We start from the raw sequence: 4,910 nt of genomic DNA on the forward strand, positions 1-4,910 counted from the left end.
TGGGTTTTCTAGAAAAGGACCAACAGGATAAGACTGAAAGGATATTCTGGCAGCCTCAGGTCCTATTGTGGTTGTTTGCTGGCATGAATTCACAGATTTATAATGGGTGAGTTTTGCATCTTCCTTGAGCAAAATTTTATGAACCTGGAGCAGAAGCTGAGGAGGAAGTGGTGGCAGTGGGAGCGATCTCTATTTGAGGATTGTTATGCCAGAACTCATGGGGTCATGGAAATCTGGGGTGGAGGAATGTAGGGATCTATGCGTCACAGGTCCAGTTTGGATGAGTGATCCAGTGGGCCTATGCGTGTTCTCATGAAATTGGGAGGGTGAGTGCCTGAAGGATTCTGGTGTGGTTGAATGGCAGGTTCTCTGGGTGTGGAGCAGTGGGAGAGGTGACTGATGAGGAGGCTGCAGGCAGAGAGTAGAACACAAATTTGTGCGTGAATGAGAGCCATGACATGCTAGGGTGTGTCCCTAATAGTATGTGGATGGTGCGTTTGCGTGGTGTCCTGGCAGACAAAAATCATGATCTGTGCATATGCCAGGAATGGTATTCAGCAATCAGGTTTGACTTCAGGGGTGTGTGTGTGTGTGTGTGTGTGTATGCACACCTGTGCATGTGTAGTGATAGATCTTATTTATAAAAATAATTATTGAAATAACATATCTTTTCTGTATATAAGCATAATCAGAATTCTCATCCAACGTGTTTGTTTTTTTTTTTTAATAAATGATTTAAGATAATAGTCGACAATAATGGTCCAGAAGCTTTTGTTGGTAGGGCTATTCATTTGGTCCTTAATTACATACATTATGGCTTTTCATGAATGGGGCCATATATAGCTCTTTCTTTCCTTTTATGTATCTCTTATCTCCAGTCTACTTTGTAAACTTTCATGAGGGCAGAGACTATCTAAATACCTTCTCTCCTATAGCAATTCACATAGTACTGTGTACATAATCAATGTTTTCTGAATGAAGAGACTAGGGTTGTCTTCTTATGACAACTTGTCCCCAAATAGGAAAGAAGACAGAAGAGGGATATGGCAAAGATGCTCAACTAATACAGAAAATCTCGGGAGAGGAAGTTTCTTCTAGGTGTACTTTGGACCCAAGTACCATTAGCATCCTTTAGTACAGGATCTCACAATTATCATCCAGTCTCTGTTATCTTCAGAATGAGGAACCTTTTCTTCTGCCTGCAAAGCGTTCAAGTCTTCTCAACCCCAAGCCCTTTGTTTAATCTTCTTCTCTTTCTGACCTCATTCAACATCCCTCTTTCATTTTGATATCAAATTCCTTGAACCTGAAGTTATCGTTTTTCTTTAATGCTTTTCCCTCTCTGCGCGATGGCCTCCCCTCTCCAATCCTTCTCTCCCTAACAACATTCTTCCTTCAGTTGGCATTACACTAAGAAGCTCTCTGTAAAAGGACAGGTAAAACTGATAAACATCAGCTCCTCCAAGAATACTTGCATTTTAACAGGTGACTTTTCAAAATAAAAATCCATAAATAAATAATAAATAAAAAGAATATAACCATAAGGTAAATGACAGATAGTAGTGGTCTTTCCTGAGACTCCCTCAGATCATACCAGGTATGTGATTACCAACACCTACCCAATTCCTGGCCCTGCCTGGGGACCTAACTAATTCTATAATCTTGGAGAAGGTGTTGATTAAATTTCCTTACCTAAAATTGCTTATGGTAATACCTGTCTTCTGGGGTAGTTTGTGGGGACATAAATGATACAGTTGATGTGACCTTGGTTTCTAAACTGTAGAGTGCTTTCTAAAATGACTATTCCTCTACCTTCTAACACTTCATTGAGGATTGTTCCCCAAGGCTCCCTCTTGTGAGAGAGGGAAGATAAATGATAATTGGGAGTTTAACACCAGAACAGCTGCACGACCACATAGTAATTATTCACTTGAAAGGAAGGAAGTTTGACAAACAATCTCTAATGTCCTAAACCTATGATTATGAAAAAGTACTTAATTGGAGATTGTTTTAAGTGTTCCAGATAGCTTGACTTCCCTAGGTGGACTATACACTCCTCAAGGGCAGGGGCCACGTCTTTGTCTTTCTGTATCTTCTACATTTAATATACTGTTGGGCATCTAAGGGATATTCAAGAAAGGATTCATTGATATTCATTTCTCGTATTGATTTAAATCTGAAGATGGCTGCTTGCACAGAGAAGGCAAGTTTGCCACCTGGTAATCTCTCTCACCCCACATACTTCTCCATATTCTTGCCACCGTATAGTGGAAAAGGCAGGTGGTCAAAAATCTGGAGATAGGCTAGTTTCTTAACCAGATAGTTATTAACCTCTTCGAATCTCAGTTTTATCATCCGAAAAATGGGCACGATGCCTTTCCTCTCTGCTCCTGGGGTTATAAAGATCAAATGAGAGGTTGAATGGAGGACAAGGTTTTTAAAACTGCAAAGCAACTTTCTGGGGTGAAGTAGCTGCTGTAAATACCTAGCTCTCATTCTACTTCTCAGAAAGGATTGGAGCCTGAGATGAGCAGCAAGAAACACAATTTCAAATTAAGTTTGTAATTTAAGATGTGACTCACAGATGGGTGTTAATAACAACACAAGGTTTTTTGATAACTTCTTATTTTAAAAAAATCCTTGCTCACCAAGATATAGGCTTTTTAAAAAATCATTAAAAATTTTTGCACCCTCAATTTTTCAAACCTCTGTTATTGCCCCTCCACTCCACCCCCTGGAGAGTCCCAGGGGGATTTTCCAGGGTCAGGGATGATTTCTGGTAATAGTTTGCAGTAAGCAACTGTGATGCCTCACCAATGCATATTTCTTTCTTGTTTTCAAGTCATTTTTATGGAAATTATTTCATTTAGTCCTTACCGTTCTGAGATCGGTAGGGCAAGAGGTGTTATATTCATTTTGCAAATGAAATTGAGAAATTTTTTTGCAGCACTCTGATTTAGAAAGCCCATCTCCCACAGGCCTCTTAGGATTTCATGTATATCTGGTCCTACAGGCAAATGAGATCATGGACAGCAGCATGGGCCTCACCTCCCAGGTGGTTAGAAATGCAGAATATCAGGCCCACCCAGACCTACTGGGTCAGAATATATATTTAACAGTTCCAGTTCCCTTCCCTGCCCCTCCCCCCACCTCCCCGCACTGACTGATTCACCTCTCATAGTTAGATTTCTGTCACCACATATTTGACTCTCTTTACCTCGTCTACGTCCCCCCTCCCCACTACCATCTGGTAACCAATAGTCTATTGTTCATGACCATGAGTCTCTGTTTGTCTGTCCTGTTCGTTTGGTATTTATTTTTTAAAAGAACTCTTGGAAGGGAAATATTCAGCCCCAAAGACTGAGTAGTAGAATTCCAGGCATCTAATCTCTTAGAGAGCTTCCCAGTGCCCTAACATAGAGAATCCCATCTCTCTCACTTACACAAGAAGCTGATCTTGTTTGCAAACAGTGTCATAGAATGAAGTTGCAGAGAGAAAAAGCAAGAAGGAATGATATAAGAAAATAGAAAATGATACAAACCTAAAATAGTAATTGAAATGTATTTTCTTTTCATTAAATATGGAATATAATAAATTTTTATTATTTAGGTGATAGCTAATCAAACAACATTTAGAAAAAAATGTTTTAATTTGCTTAAAACATTAAGGGTTCTATTTTCACCATAATAAATTTTGTAGTCATCATCGACTATGTCACTTCCCTTTTCTACTAGTTTAATCATCTCCTAAACACTAAAAGACAAACATTTTCTATTTAGTCAGATTTGTAGGAAGTTTGTAAGTGAATTGACTTTACAATGTTGTTCTTCATTCAACCCATTAAAAATAATTTCCCTGCAGCGCATTTGAAATCTAGTTTGTCAAATTGTTAACAACTTCAGACTTTAATTTCATGCTGGCTCCACTTGCTGAGATTAGAAAAGTTTCACCAGAAACTGAATTAGGAATCCTAGAATCAATCATACATTGTAAAAGCTTCAGAGATGCTCCAATAAATTCTTTTACGAATGGGGAAACTGAGACTCAGAGAAGGGATGTGACTTGCTCAAGATCACTCTCACAGTTGGGATTATTAGAAGTTTCATCTAAAAAGACTTTTAGTTTTAAGAAAGGCTGAACAAAGCTACACATTTCCCAGTATTCTGGTTTTCATGTTCACACACACACAACACAGGGCCAACCTAGGAACTAAGATTTTGGATCAACCTTTTTCGTGGGAGGCATCGACTCACCTCATTAGCAATCTCCTGGATTTCTGGAGTGGCAGGTTTGGCTTCAGTTAAACCTCCAGGCATCATTTTGGCTAATTGCTCCTTTGCTGGGCAGGATACTGGAACTGAAGTGATTAGGTTAGCGTGGAGACTCCAGTTTTTAAAGAGGATGTTACAAGCTCCGCCCATAAAATATTTTATTTTTCACAAGGAGCAAAAAGGCACAGGGAAAAAGACATGAGGCGAGTCTTCCTGCTTCCTCAGTGGAATAGCTAACAGGAATTTGGAGGAGCGAGGGACCGGGGATGAGCAAAGGGGTCAGCAGGAGTCAAACTTCCCTGAGTTCTCTTTGGCAGTGGTTTCATCCTGTTGCATCTGAAGTGTGAAATCTGAAGCCACAGCCAGTGTTTCCCAATGTTTTGAAACCTCTCACACAAAATTTTATTTTTAAGGAGTATTTATTAATAATGTCAAGGCTGATTGTTTACAACTTGCTTGACTTTATAAGGTAAAAGGGTCTACCTGGAGAACTGTGTGGATATTTGTATTTTACTTTCATTTACATTTCTAGAACTGTTTAAAGTACAGGAAAACAGCAAAGAATAAAACAACAAACACCTATATTCCTATCACTCAAAATTAAAACTTTCAATATTTTGTCATATTTGCTTTCTATC

At 39.1% G+C, this 4,910-nt stretch overlaps 1 protein-coding gene across 1 annotated transcript in view; it reads right to left on the minus strand.

Moving 5' to 3' along the window:
* CSTA (cystatin A) overlaps window positions 1–4,516 on the minus strand; it is a 10,841-nt gene extending 6,325 nt beyond the window's left edge. Inside the window, exon 1 of the mRNA XM_011370933.1 lies at window positions 4,255–4,516. Within this exon, the coding sequence (XP_011369235.1) occupies window positions 4,255–4,422 (168 nt within the window). The 5' untranslated portion in view covers window positions 4,423–4,516. The remainder of the gene's footprint in view (window positions 1–4,254) is intronic.
* Window positions 4,517–4,910: the final 394 nt, after the last annotated feature.

Source organism: Pteropus vampyrus, unplaced genomic scaffold, assembly GCF_000151845.1.
Source record: "Pteropus vampyrus isolate Shadow unplaced genomic scaffold, Pvam_2.0 Scaffold1, whole genome shotgun sequence".
Taxonomy (NCBI): domain Eukaryota; kingdom Metazoa; phylum Chordata; class Mammalia; order Chiroptera; family Pteropodidae; genus Pteropus; species Pteropus vampyrus.